This window comes from Nannobrachium achirus (assembly GCF_963921795.1).
Source record: "Nannobrachium achirus genome assembly, chromosome: 11".
Taxonomy (NCBI): domain Eukaryota; kingdom Metazoa; phylum Chordata; class Actinopteri; order Myctophiformes; family Myctophidae; genus Nannobrachium; species Nannobrachium achirus.
In genome coordinates, this window is record NC_137820.1 from 59,501,009 (window position 1) to 59,515,248 (window position 14,240).

Consider the following 14,240-nt stretch of genomic DNA (forward strand, 5'->3'; position numbering starts at 1 on the left):
TAATTTGGCCCACAAGTTCAGAAGTTTGAGTATCCCTGCTATACATGATATCCTGATGTTCAGCTGACATGGATATACTATTTCTAGTTGTAGCCAGCAGAGTCATCTTTACACTGGCTGTGAACCAAGAGGAATTATAGGTAAAGATCTATAACAATACTGTTTTAATCTCTCTGAAGTATGATATACAGTAGTTCTTGTTAAATAGTTGAAGAGTGTTAACCAGTTATTAGACAGCAGACCACACTGCTTCAGACCCAGGCTGGGATTCAAACAAATGCACAATAAAAATCAATTACAGTAAATCAAATACAATACATCCCCCTCATGCTGTATTTCAAAACACCTTTAGCAGACAATGATTGCAGTGGTTCTAAAAGTGGTGTCCGGGGACCCCCAGGGGTCCTTGGAGGGGTTCCAGGTGGTCCCCAGTTAAATGAATTTAAAAACCGAATGAATCGGCTTGGATGGTTAGCCGCCTAGGCACCGTGTCGCGGGTTCGATCCCGACGACCTTCGCTGCGTGTCACTCCCCATTTCCTGTCAGTCAACTCTATCAATAAACCCGCCCCCCATCCTTCTATGGAGTCTATAACTCAAGTGTACAAATGGAACGGTTTGTACACTCTCAGGGTTATAGGCCTATAATGGTCATACTTGAAATTAAAACGTTTGAGAATCACTGTTCTGTTGGACTAACCATTAAATGAATAACGGCTGGTGTCCCTAGTAACTCAACTAGAGAATGCACAGATGGTCTGTGGTCCTTACATGAGGAGACATGTGAGAACAGTCCATCTTCTCTTTCGTGTGTCATCATCAGATGTCCAGATCAGTAGCATACAGCCACGCCCTACTGATCCAATAGGACTCATGGTCGAATCAGGCTATTCTCACATGTCTCCTGAGCTCCTCTCTGTGCCATTGGTTTCCTGTCTCTACACTTGCCTAGCTAAGAAATCAAGCATAAAAGTGGCAAATAAATAACTATTTTGTTATTTCAAAATGTAATTAGAGGACAAACCCCTTAAGGGGGTCCTCAAACTCAACTTAAAAAACAAAGGAGGAAAGGTTTCTCCTGCTTTAAACAAAACTTTAGATGTAGAATGATCAAAATTACTTCGACAAAGCACTAATTGTGTTCTAAAAAATGCCAGTGACTCGATTGAAATCGCAATCTTTCTACTCATGTGCATTTTGGTTGAACCTATATCCCTATTTTACTTAATCTGTATGTATTCTTTATTAGATCTTGGCTATGAAATGACTAACAAGCCTCTGGAGGTCCTGAGCTCGAAGGCGAGTTGTTTCCAGTACCTCTTCATGGTTGGCTTTCTCCTGGCTGGCGTAGTCGGTCACTACCATGTTGGTGATCAGGGACAGACCCAACACACGCAGGCCACAGTGGCGTGCTACCAGCACCTCTGGGACTGTGCTCATACCTGCAGAGAGGGAAGGAGGACGTTTACTTTTATACACTGACTATATGCACACACGCAGGGGTGTCGCACCAAATTCTGGGCCCTGGGTACAAGGATTCACTGCGGGCCCCCCATGAATGTTCTTCATAGGGGGAGGGGGTCTGACCCACTAGAACGCATTATTTCGCATTATTTTGTGCTTTAACTATTGAAAAATAGCAGCTATACAAGCTCGGTGTGAGCTTGTAGATCTGCTATTTTTGAAAAATCGTGAACATGTGTGCAAGTCTTTCAATATTTCAAATCCTTTTTTTTTAATGTCAGTGGTGCTCAAATTCTTTCATGTGAAGGACCCCCAAAATGATATGTATTTGTCCACGGACCCCCATCTCAAAATATTTAGTTCCAGGGACCAGAAGCAAAATTTGAGTCACAAATATTCGCTTAAAAATACATATATTCAGTACAGTTTTGCACACATTTTCACACATTTTTCAAAAATAGCAGATCTACAAGCTCGCAGCGCAGCACCCGGTGCCACGCTGTGAGCTTGTAGATCTGCTATTTCTCAATGGCTAAAGTATAAAATTATTCCAGCCCCCTCCACCTTGGGCCCTAGTAACTCACACACACACACACACACACACACACACACACACACACGCGCGCGCACACACACACACACACACACACACACACACACACACACACACACACACACACACGCGCGCACACACGCACACACACACACACAATCATAGAAAGTGGAGTTTGCCTTGAGAGAAAAGGGAAAGATGGAAAAGATGCTTTGTCAACATGACAATAATAAACATGAACTCAGATGACTTCCCTGGAATTGGTTTGGTTGGACCTCTAATTACGAGCACGAAAGAACGTGGAACTGGATTGTGAAGACTAGCACATTTTGGGTGAAAACACGTCTTTATCTTTTACAGTTGGGTAATGATGTACCAAGATATTAACAGTGATGGGCAAGCTACTTGGAAAATGTAGTAAGCTAAGCTACAAGCTACTCTTGATGAAATATAGCTTAAGCTACAACGAAGCTACCCACAGAAAATGTAGCAAAGCAAGCTACAAGCTACACGGCAAAAGTAGCTAACTACAACAAAGCTATTTTTTTTTTTTTTTTTTTTTAATCAACTTCATGATCAAGTGCAACTTTCCACCAAACAAATAGTCAGGCAAAAAATGCTCAGTTCAATTGATTATTATAAAACTGGAAAAAAGCCCTCATGTCTAGCTTTTTGTTTCATCCTTTCATTTACTTTTTTAAATTAAATGTGTACCTTTTCAGGCTGTGACCCCCCCAAAAAATCCTATTTGAATTTGGGACCCCACCCTGACAAGCAATTGGAATTAGGAGTTGAGGCATTACATTTAGTTTCACTCTGTTCCACCGATTTATTGTGAAAATAGCAGATCTACAAGCTCACAACACCTCGGAACACAAGGCGTTTCGAGCTTGTAGATCTGCCATTTTCACAAGTTGTGCCTCTTTCACTATATTGTCAAATTGGCCAATGTTTGACCAGTTTTTATAGTTGCTAACTTTTGATGCAGTTTTGGTATTTTATTTGTATTTTTTAGGTATTAAAAATGTCTAAAAGGTCCTTAAATTGCCACTTCACTGTCATTTAGCTGTGGACAAAAGAGTGCCCTGATCTGTGTGCTGTCGAAACAGCTGATAAGATGGATGGATGGATGGATAATCTTTATGCTGATAAACAGACAGACAGACAGTCAAGTCAGTCAGTCAGTTACTTAGTAAGTATAGTAACATTCTCATTTGAATTGATTCATGTTATAGGCCTACAATTCATTTTGTACTGTAGTGCAGATAAATGGTGAGTTGAGTGTAACGTTCTACTATGACTACTTCGGACCAGTGGTGTAAAGTAAAGTAGATTTACTGTAGGCCTACTTACACTAAGTACAATTTTGAGGTATCTGTACTTTACTTGAGTATTTCCAGAGTATTTCAAGTTTTCAGTACTTTTACTTCTACTCACTACATCTCAAATCCAAATATTGTACTTTTACTCTACTACAATTATTTGAACACTTTAGTTACTAGTTACTTTACAGCTATGAAAGATTATATTGTAAAATATAGACTACATTATTCCACTTTAGCCCTATTTTATACCTTCCTTGGCTATTTTCAAACATTTAGTAGCCTACTTTTAGTTTTGGTACTTTAAGTAGACCTACATTTTGATGCCAATACTTTCATACTTTGACTCAAGTACATTTTGAATTCTGGACATTCGCTTGTAATGGGGTAGGCCTACATCTACAGCGAAGTATTGATACTTTTACTAAGTACAAATTGTGAGTACTTTTTCCATCTCTGCTTTAGACAGAACAGAACCTTTAGCACTAATTTAGCAGGTCACACAATGGATCAGACATGCATCCAGCCGATGGCTCATTCTTATGTTAATTCACGTCGTTGAGGCACGCTTTTTAAACGAGGTGCGAATGGTTGTTTTTGATCGATATGCGAGTTATGTCCAGTCCGAGTCCGACGTTCCTTGCACTCTATCATGCGGCGCGGTGTCCCCTTCACTGTTTCACCCGCATTTGGTTAAAGTTATAACGAGTGAAGTTCTAACATTGCAAACGTTGCAAACAACTTTAGTTTCACTGTGTATGTTTAGTTCCATATCCCTCCGTCTCTCCGTGTCTCTCTCTGTGTGCAGTGAGTGCACCGGTGCAGACACTGACAGACAGAGAGCAGTGACTTCTTGCTATTGGGGAGGAGCCATGGAACTAAAAGAAGGGTAGATCTTCAAGCGAACACCCTGCCGAGCCGAGACGCGTTGATAGCTTGTAGATCTGTCCTTTTTTGCAAATGACACCGCTGTACTATAGAAGTATAAAACGAGCTGTGATTCATGTGCACTGTGCACAGGCTGTACCATGGCTTTTCTCCTGGGATTTCTTCTTTTCTTTTTTGCGCACAACCTTTATTAGTAACGTGTAGCGTTTGGTGGACGCTACGTCACTACTGGTGTCTAAAAATAGCTCCGCTACGCTAAAAGCTATTTGGTTCAAAACGAGCGGCGCTACCGTGACGCTACTGAAAAATGTAGTTAAGCTATGTAGCGTCGCTACTTGTAGCTCGCTACTGCCCATCACTGGATATTAATCTCTGAGCTTATGAATTTTTCAGAGTTCCATTTGGCTGCACCATTATGATTAGTCATTCAAAGCAGAAGCTGCCTCTATGATGTTAGCTCAGCAGCTCTGAATGTCAAAGAAGGTTGAATTTCTATGGTTGTTCTGTGTAAACAACCCTTTCATATTCGTTGTTGTACAGTGTGGTGTGTTGCGTACAGTGTGGTGTGTTGCTAAACTGAACATCGTCACTTTTGTGCAGAAACCTCGTAGCTCCAAATTTGTATGTTTTTTTTTGTTGTAAATTAAAGCCCTACTTCATCACACAAAAGTGTCGCACAAAAGTAGTGAAAATAGCAGATCTACAAGCACACAACGCTTCGCGCCGCAAGGCATTCATGTGTGCTTGTAGATTGTAGATATTTTTTTGAATAATAACAAAAAAAAGGAAGCTTTTGGATATACCAGGTTTCCACCGGACGACGACGAAATGTGGTTCTTGTGTTGCACAGAACCTTGCCCTTCCAGTGTGTCAATATCCCTTTAAGTGAGTGTACGCGGCAGCCATACTAACCCACAGCGTCTGCCCCCAGTAGCCGCAGTACTTTGCATTCTGCGATGGTCTCAAAACAGGGTCCACCCAGCATGCAGTAAACCCCCTGTTGCAAGAAGGCACCGCAGCCCTGCTCCTGGGCTGCCTGTCTGGCCAGGGCACTCAGCTCACGGTCGTATGCATCCGACATGGCGGGGAACCGCGTTCCAAACCTGAGGGAAACATTATGTTGTTGGATGCATGTTACATAAACCCCTTCTTTAAAACAGTGGTTCTCAACCTTTTCAGGCCGTGACCCCCAAAATAATCATATTTGAACTGGGGACCGCCAACCCTGACGAGCACTAAGAGTTGAGGCATTACAATAACACGGTTCTATTGTGAAAATAGCTGATCTAAATGCTCATGTAGCATGTAGATCAGCTATTTTCACAATTTCTGCCTCTAATATTTGCCAATTTAGCCAATGTTTAATTTGTCATTTTAGAGGTATTAGAAAGTACTTAAATTGTCACTTTAGAAATGTGCAGATACCCTCTATACACTTAAACTTTATGTTGGTTTGTTTACTGTTGAGTGAGCAAACAATGTTTCATATTAAGCTAATCATCTGGGGACCCACCAAAATAATTTGGGGACCCATTATGTTGTTAAAACAAACATTATGTTGTTGGATGCATGTATGTTACATAACCCCTTATTTAAAAGGGTGTTTAAAGTGTGTGTGTGTGTGTGTGTGTGTGTGTGTGTGTGTGTGTGTGTGTGTGTGTGTGTGTGTGTGTGTGTGTGTGTGTGTGTGTGTGTGTGTGTTTGACACATTCCTGTGTCAAACTTCTGCAATGAAAATCCTGAAATCTTTGCACATCTCTCTGCTAATACACCAGATGTTGTCAGCGATGTTGTTGTTGTCAATGAAGGAGACAAATCAGTTTCCATTCTTGAAGTGGCCTGTACCTTTGATTCTAGCTTAGAGGAAGCCTTTATGACCAAAGTCATTAAATACCAGCCACTCCTACGAACCATCACAGAGCTAGGCTACAGGTGCAAACTATTTACATACCGGTAGGTTGGTTGTAAGAGGATTCCAACAACTTGGGATGCCAAAAAAAAGCAGCTAAACAGCAAAATTCTGTGCAATCTCTTCTACTATCGGTATAGTCGCCAGAAAATGCCAAGGCGTTGTTACTTGTACCCTTGAATGGTGTGTGTGGGTATTAGATATTTGTCCAGGATTTGCTGACATAGTTTTTACAGCACTTTGTAATAGGTGTGTCCTTGTATTGTATCTCTTATGTGGGCATAAATGAATGATTGAAGTGTGTGCGTGTGCGTGCGTGCGTGCGTGCGTGCGTGCGTGCGTGCGTGTGCGTGTGTGTGTGTGTGTGTGTGTGTGTGTATGACCTACAGTACCTCTCGTCATTGTGCCCACGCAGTGGGGTCTGCCCAGCAAAGCCTGGCATGTTGATGTGATCTTTAATGAGCATGATGTCACCCACGTTGAAGCTGCTGTTGAGGCCTCCCGCTGCGTTTGTCACGATGAGTGTTTCCACACCCAGCAGAAAGAACACGCGTACTGGGTATGCCACCTGGAGAAGAGGAACATGTATATACTATATATCAACTTGTGGCAGGCGTTTGTTGTCTGTTTGTCTCTAGCATAAACGCAAATAGGCCCATTTTGACAGGACATGCCAGATGTCAGCTCGAATCGGCAAATATGCCCATGTATGGACCGGACATGCCTGACTGACTTCAGTGCAAATCGGTGTTGTGAGGCAACGGTTAATGTTCAGTCAGAGGGGGGAAGACCAAGCCCCCAGGACGGGCTGGGGGATGCTTGATGCCAGGATTTCTAAGTGCCCAGATGTGCAATGTTGCACCGATTTGGGCCCAAAACTTGGACGTGAACACGCTGGGCTCGACCAATGGGTTTGACGCACATGGAAGTAGTTTGTGACGTAGATAAACCAGCAAGACTCCCTAATCGGGAGATAAACTTTAGAAGGCAATGGTAGGCAATGAGGAGGGAATATGGGAAATGATGGGACTGATCCATATAGATGACGTGACTTAAGAGATACTGTGTACCGCAAAGGACATACGAATGGGACCACGATGTCATCAAACCACCAGTGGACCCAAACCCCAGAAGGAAGGTTTTCCTAGGGGAGTACGTGCTGGGTGAGCAACTTTCACTGAAATGAGTATACAGTGAGTTTGTGTCCGTCCTCCAGATATGGCTCAATGGCAAAGACGGTGGGAGGGGAAGAGAGAGGTGGAGAGAGAGAGAGGCACCAGAGAGGGGGGAGGGGGGGGGGAGGGGGGGGAGTGAGAGGGTGCATGAGGGTGAGGGAAAGAGAGAGGGAAAGAGAGAACCTTTTCCACTAATAACCCAGCAAATACTGGGTACCGACTATTATTACAGATTAGTAGCCTAGTACACAATGTAGAGTCTTGTCTGGTGAAAAGAGGGAACAATCTTAAGACACAATCTGCATTCACATCAGACGTTTTTTTGCAGCAGCAGCAGTCTAACTAATGGAAGCATTTCGGCTCCTCAGGCCTTCATCTGCGTTTAAGACAAGAAGGAGCAATGCACCACAAACCATCTACTTTTAAGTAAAAAATGACCCTTCTGTAGATAATCCAAAGATAATTGAGGTTTTAAGGACTTTCTGCTTCATTTGGCAAAGTGTGGTGCACACATCCGAGAGAGAAAAGAAAAAAAAGAGAGAGAGAGAGAGAGAGAGAGAGAGAGAGAGAGAGAGAGAGAGAGAGAGAGAGAGAGAGAGAGAGAGAGAGAGAGTCATGTGACACAGTTCACAGTGTTTGAGCCCATAGTGTCACTCCAAACACATACACTCATCAGCCCACTGAGCTAACACAATGCTCTAGAAATCCAAGTAGAACAAACTACTACTGTCAGCCGTTCAGAGTTCATTTAAGTTCAGTGTCATCATGTAGTTAACCATTGTGATGTTCAATTTAATGTAGTAAACATCATATTTAGGGCCTCAGCTGGATAGAGGATTGCCATACCTCTGGCGTATTATGAGGCTGTACTTTGTTTTCATGTTTATTGTGCCTATCTTTATAGTCAATTGAGCCCAAAGGCCACACTTGTTGTGATAGTAACATGCACGCACTGGGTTGTTTTCTTACCGATGATTGACTATCCCTGTGCCTCACAAGGTGATCATTCAACCATGTAGCTATATACGGTAAATGTCCCCGCCAGCATGCATTGATGTGTGCCAAAAGCATGTCACAATCGGCGTTCACTTTTCTTCCTGATTCCTCAGAGCTTGTTATGTCTCCCTGAAAACCCACCAACAACCAATAAAACCACAACATGGGCTACGAGACTGCAACTACAGATCCCATTGGCCCATCGCCCTAAATTTGTGTCTTGCCAAAATGCTACCTGTACACAGCTTAAGAGTTTAAATCAGCTTTGTCATTCCCCCCAGAGTCTGGGGGTCGGCAACCCAAAATGTTGAAAGAGCCATATTGGACCAAAAAACCCCAAAACAAATCTGTCTGGAGCCGCGAAAAAAATATTAAAGCCTTATATATCGTCGTTGTCGGGTGGAAACCTTGTATGTCCAAAACGTTGTTTTGTATTTATCATTTAAAAAATGATTTAAACTAGTGAAAACAGCCGATCTACAAGCACACAACGCCTCGCGGTGCGAGGCGTTGTGTGCTTGTAGATCTGCTGTTTTCACTACTTTTGTGCGTCAGTCTCGTATGAAGAAGCTTTACTTTGCCCTGCAAAAAAAAAAATACAAATTTGAAACTTGGAGATTAAAGGTTTCTGCCCGACAGTGACGATAAAAAAATCATTACATTTTTTTTTTTTCCCATTTTCATACATTTTTGAAAAAGCTCCAGGGAGCCACTAGGGCAGCGCTAAAGAGCTGCATGCGGCTCTAGAGCCGCGGGTTGCTGACCCCCGCCCCAGACAGACAGACAGACAGACAGACAGACAGACAGACAGACAGACAGACAGACAGACAGTGTAGAATAGTAAAAGGTTAAAACAAAGCTGTAAGCAGTGCAACAGCCTGTGAAACAGTAATGGGCCAAAAGCCCACTACAGGGGCATTGGCCAATAGAAATCATAAGAGTAGTTATGGACCTCATAATCAGTACTGGACTTCCATAAACAACTGACTGGATGATTCCAATCTGGCAGAGCTGAAGCAGATGAACAGCCATACTCTCTGGAATGCCTTCACTCAGCAGATTTGCATCATTGGAATCAGGACAGCTGCTTTGTCTGTCAATCAGAGTCTGGTATTGTTGACTACTCTCTCTGAATGTATTCTTCCAATTCATTAAAAAAATGTCTCGTAGTGTGAGACATTTGTCTCGTGGATATTTCAATATGTTTCTGAGCATCATAGTATTGAGGCATTGTCCTAGTGTGAGAGATTACATCCCTCTTTTAAATTTGAGGCTGTACATCTTAAGAATATCAAGAATAAACTGAGAATTCTTACTATTCTTAAGCCAGGTGCTCTGTCATGCAATCCACTTGCAAATCCACTTGGCAATTGGCCCATAAAGAAGTAATAACATCTTGTTGAATACTATTACTAGGCTATACTGTATGTTAAGGTGCCTCCACACCGAAAATACTACAGGAGACTCTTTCTAACTGTTCACAGACTGCAAAGAACTGCAAAGAACTGCAAAAAACTAAGCACATTGTTTTCCATCCGACTGCACGCAGACTGTAGTTACTGTACGCAGTTGTGCGCATGCGCACTGTGTTGCCAGGTCTGCTCGTTATAAGCGACTTTTATCCTGTTTTCTTATAATGTTGCTAGTTGTGGGTTACTTTTGTTTGGGCTTGTTTCTGAAGTGTAGTTGCTTATTTGGCCTAGTTTTCAAAATTCTTTTAGAAAATAGCTAATTTAATAGAGCTCAATAGGTGAAACTGGTTGTTTTCTTTTGGTCTTGTTTTCATAGACCTGGTCGCTTGTTTCACTCACAGAATCTGGCAACCGGATGGGGGAAGTGGAGATTTTACTCAGTGTTTTTTTCTGCTCTTACCAATACAACACACATTACTATTACTAGCGTTGCTTTGGAGTTGATTAGTATAGGAAATTGAGATTGTGAATATGCTATTGAGTAAAAATTATTATTTTGGCTTGGTTTTGCAGCAGTAGCAAACGAATGGTCCATTCTACAACTCCCTCAATCCTACCGACGGCCAGGGGCGACTCAACAAAACTGAGCAAGTCTTCCAGTTTTCCGAAAACCTGCCGATGAGCTCCCTGTCGGCAACAGATGCTTTCCGCCGCCGATTCGTGGCCGAATCAGTTTGGTTAAAAGTGCACTTTAGGTTTGTCGCTATAAGTGTTTATCCATAAGAGCACAGGTCTCCGCCAGGTGAGGTGGTTGTGGGCGTGCATTGTTTGGTATTGAGTGATCATCAAAATATGTGTTTCACATAAGTCAACCTCCTAGTGGCGCTATAAAAGGCAGATTTGAAAAATGCAGGCCAGACATTTACCTTGGCCTCTAACGAGTGTGCAAACAAGTTTTACGCAGATTGGTGCAGTTATTGGTCAAGACGTGACTCGGCCTGTTATAGCGCCACCATGAGGCTGATTTAAAAATGTGGCATTTCCTCCTCACCCTACTGTGAATGCGCATACACAGTTTTCCACCCAATCGGACGCTGCGTTCATGATTTGCAATATTCACAACCCCTGCTAACTTTAGATGTCATCTTAGCCAATCAGGATGGAATATGAAAAATCTAACAAATCTGGGTTGGTCACATGACTATAGAGATCATGTGTATCGCTTTGTGTGAAATTTGGCTAAAATCTGAAGGAGTAATGTCAAAAAAATTGTTTTACATGAGTCGGTCTCCTGGTGGCGCTATAAAAGGTAGATGCAGGGCAAAGGTTTTTTCTTGGCCTCTAGGGAGTGCGCATACAATGTTTTACACTGACCGGTGGAGTTATAGGTAAAAACACAAATCCGGTTGTTATAGCTGATTTGAAGATGTTCAAGTTGGCCTAGTGGGAATGTGCGTGCAATCTGAAAGACCTCTTTTGTTTATTTACTATAGAGACTGACCCGCACACTACCACTTGCGGGCTCAAAAGACTTTAATAAAGCAACGTTTTGGTCCAGAGACCTTCAAAAATCCACCTCCTGGTGTCACTATAACAGGCCTGTGTGAAAAATGAGTTTTATTTGACCTAGAGTAAACTTTTATTTTTTTGTAACCTTTTCTGTAACCCCAAAAGTCCATTATGTTCAGTGGACGTTTTCTGTAACATTTTCTATAACCCCAAAACCCCAAAAGTCCTTTGAGTTCAATGGACTCAATCTGTCCCTTTTCTGATTGGACAATTAATGGCCAATATAATACAGGATTGGTCATGCTTCACGTGACATCACAATATCTAATTGCATTTACTATAAAAAACCTCCAGATCCTGTGCGTGTGTTGCAGTGTGTGACACATGTACGTCACAGTGCGTGACACCTCATCCCAGCTCAGCAGGATATACTGTAGCTGACCTGTTCTGACATCACAATGATGTTGCAAATTAATTCCGTCTCTTTTATGCCCATATATGGAGATCCCTGATGTCATCAATGAATTCCGTCCTTGTGTGACATCATAGACCTATGACGTTTGACATCATACAATCCCTTTTATGCCATTATTTGCGACCATAGTTTGCAGTTTACTATCAGAACCGTCACAGCTTGTCTGTAGACGTCCGTCAGGACGCGTAACGCCTGACACTGTGGTTCCCCTGACACATCACTGTGACATCACAGGTGACATCACAGTGATGTCAGATACTCAGAGCAGGGATCTCCATATATGGGCTTAAACAGGTGACATCACAGTGATGTCAGATACTCAGAGCAGGGATCTCCATATATGGGCATAAAAGGGATTCTGTTAGGGATCTCCATATATGGGCATAAAAGCGATTGTATCCCAGATGATGCCCTGGAGAACCACACTATCAGAATCCATATATGGCCAAGACAGATGGCGCGACCTCGCCCAGGCCCTCACCCAGTCTTGGTATATGGATGTCTTACTAGTATGGTAAGACGGAATTCATTTCCCAGTGGATTCCTCGTGACTTGCAAATTGCACCTTTCTAGTTATGGGCTAGTTATTTGTCAGTTTTCCAGTTGTCATCAAGTATCAATACTAAGCTATAGCTCACCGTGTATATACTGTGGCCCTCATAGAAGTGGAAGCGTCCCTGCATGCAGACACACTGACGGCCTTTTAGCTCTCCGAACACCAGTTGACCTGCATGGCCCGGCACTGTATAGCACACATAAAGCCATTAGAATGCTCATGCACTGTAAATTAGTCACATACCGGTATATACTGTACAGACATGCTATCTTATCCTAAATATCTAACTCACACCTAAGCTTTTTTCCTCCTCTCTCTATTTCCCTGTCATTCTCTTTCAACCACACACACAAACACGCTGTACCCGTGCTGCTGGGGAAATGTGGAATCTTCTCATAGGGGAAGACAGCTTTGTTCTCCAGCAGGTCCGCGAGGCCGCCCAGCCCTGAGCCACAGATGATAGCCACTTTAGGACGCTGCTCTGTTTGGGCCAGCAACCAGTCTGCAGTCTCCCTGTAGTCCTCATGGCTGTAACTGAGAAGAACATGACTCTGAACATCAACCCCTATTACTATTATTAACCCATTTAGGCCTAGAATTATTGAATGCTTTAACCAGTGAAAAATAGCAGATATACAAGCTCACAGCGCGGCACCGAGTGCCGCGCTGCGAGCTTGTAGATCTGCTATTTTTGAAAAAGTCGTGAAAATGTGTGCAAATCTTTGAATATATGTATTTTCAAAGTGAACATTTGTAACTCAGATTTTGCTTCTGGGGGGTCCCTGGAACTAAATATTTTGAGATGGGGGTCCATGGCCAACCGCCAAATACATATCATTTTGGGGGTCCTTCACATGAAAAGGTTTGACTAAGTGAGCTCCAGTTAAGTGAAAAGGACCTTTTTGTTGACGATGGCTGGCCAGATTGCTGACATAGAAACATACGTTTTTCTAAAAACCTTAGAAGGATTCAAAAGACACTTATAGAATCGGGTCAAAATTCTAATTTTGTGAGCTTGTATATCTGCTGTTTTTCAATAGTTAAAGCATAAAATAATGATACACAATAATGTGTGCCCGTTCTGAATGCGTTTAATAAATCAATCAACCATTGCATCATAATTCAGCGTAACATTATTAAGCCATCATTTTCACGTTCTCTCTCATCATCTTCATATTCACATACCGGTAGGTCAGCACTTTTAGCACGACGAGCCAATTACATAGATTAGAACGGCTTATAATAACTGTAATTTTACAAAGGGGGAAATCGTGCTCAAATATCCCTTTTTTAATCATTCTGGGGAAGAAGAAAAAAGAAAGAGTAAAATAATTATTGTCTTGTCCCCGCTCTACAAGAGAAGGCCTTGAGAAAGGTGGTTTTGATTAATGTATGTCTGCAGAAGCTCTTGAAGGGAAAGTGATGACTGTGCATGACAAAACTTTTTCCCCAGGATTGAGAAAGCGAGATTGGCTTTCCTGCCAACTACTTGACTGGTTTGTAATCAGTAAGTGATTTATTTATGTCTTCACAAGGGGGATAGTGAGCCAATAACTTACTGTTCCTCTGCATGTTTTCTCTCAGATCCATGGAGTAATTATCACAGGGGATGCACGGTTGTTCAAATAATAGAGTTTCCATAGCCTTTTATCACCCCCACAAATCATCCCTCGCGATGGCATCTGTGAGTGCTCATGTTTTAGTTAAAGCACAAATAATACACACAGCATAAACTAACCAGTAACCACGTTTTCTTAATGAGTGATTCATAAACTCAGTGACATCAAGGATAGGGCAGTGAAGGGCAAGTCATGAAACATCTAAAACTGAAAATAAATGAGATCTGAAATGAGAGTCCTTTCTGTATTTTAAAATAATATGGATTTAAGCCAGGTTTAAGCTTTGTCACAGTACTTATGAAGCACTTACAGTATTGATCCATAATGCTATTATAGTCTTTAAAGGGATAGTTCACCCAACAA

General features: G+C 42.2%; 1 protein-coding gene across 1 annotated transcript; it reads right to left on the minus strand.

The window, feature by feature from the left end:
- Window positions 1-1,244: 1,244 nt before the first annotated feature.
- pnp6 (purine nucleoside phosphorylase 6) lies at window positions 1,245-12,385 on the minus strand (the record flags this gene model as incomplete). Its single annotated transcript, XM_080737228.1, has 4 exons — window positions 1,245-1,441; window positions 5,139-5,329; window positions 6,528-6,703; window positions 12,341-12,385. The coding sequence occupies 4 exons, from the start codon at window positions 12,383-12,385 to the stop codon at window positions 1,245-1,247; spliced, it is 609 nt and encodes a 202-aa protein (XP_080593354.1).
- Between the last annotated feature and the right edge of the window lie 1,855 nt (window positions 12,386-14,240).